The sequence below is a fragment of the Eimeria tenella genome, genomic scaffold (assembly GCF_000499545.2).
Source record: "Eimeria tenella Houghton genomic scaffold, Eth_scaff1826, whole genome shotgun sequence".
Lineage (NCBI taxonomy): Eukaryota > Apicomplexa > Conoidasida > Eucoccidiorida > Eimeriidae > Eimeria > Eimeria tenella.
Window position 1 is genome coordinate 1,142 of NW_013541660.1, and position 225 is coordinate 1,366.

The following is a 225-nucleotide window of genomic DNA, read 5'->3' on the forward strand; positions in this document are numbered from 1 at the left end:
CCTAAACCCTAGTTTGTGCGCAGCTGGTCCTGAAGTACCTGGACCTGCTCGGAGAGCGCTTCGACCGTAGCGCTAAACCCTAAATCTCAGAACCTAAACCCTAAACCCTAAACCCTAGTTCGTGCGCACCGGATTTTGAAATACCTTGACTAAACCCTAAACCCTAAACCCTAGTTTGTGCGCAGCTGATTGTGATGTACCTGGAGCTGCCAGTATAGTAATTGG

The 225-nt window shown here is 49.3% G+C and overlaps 1 protein-coding gene across 1 annotated transcript in view; it reads left to right on the forward strand.

Annotated features, from left to right (window-relative positions):
* ETH_00037035 (isocitrate dehydrogenase, putative) overlaps positions 1-225 on the forward strand; it is a gene marked incomplete at both ends in the record, with an annotated part of 1,005 nt that overhangs the window by 415 nt on the left and 365 nt on the right. Inside the window, one exon of the mRNA XM_013373937.1 lies at positions 214-223. Within this exon, the coding sequence (XP_013229391.1) occupies positions 214-223 (10 nt within the window). The remainder of the gene's footprint in view (positions 1-213; positions 224-225) is intronic.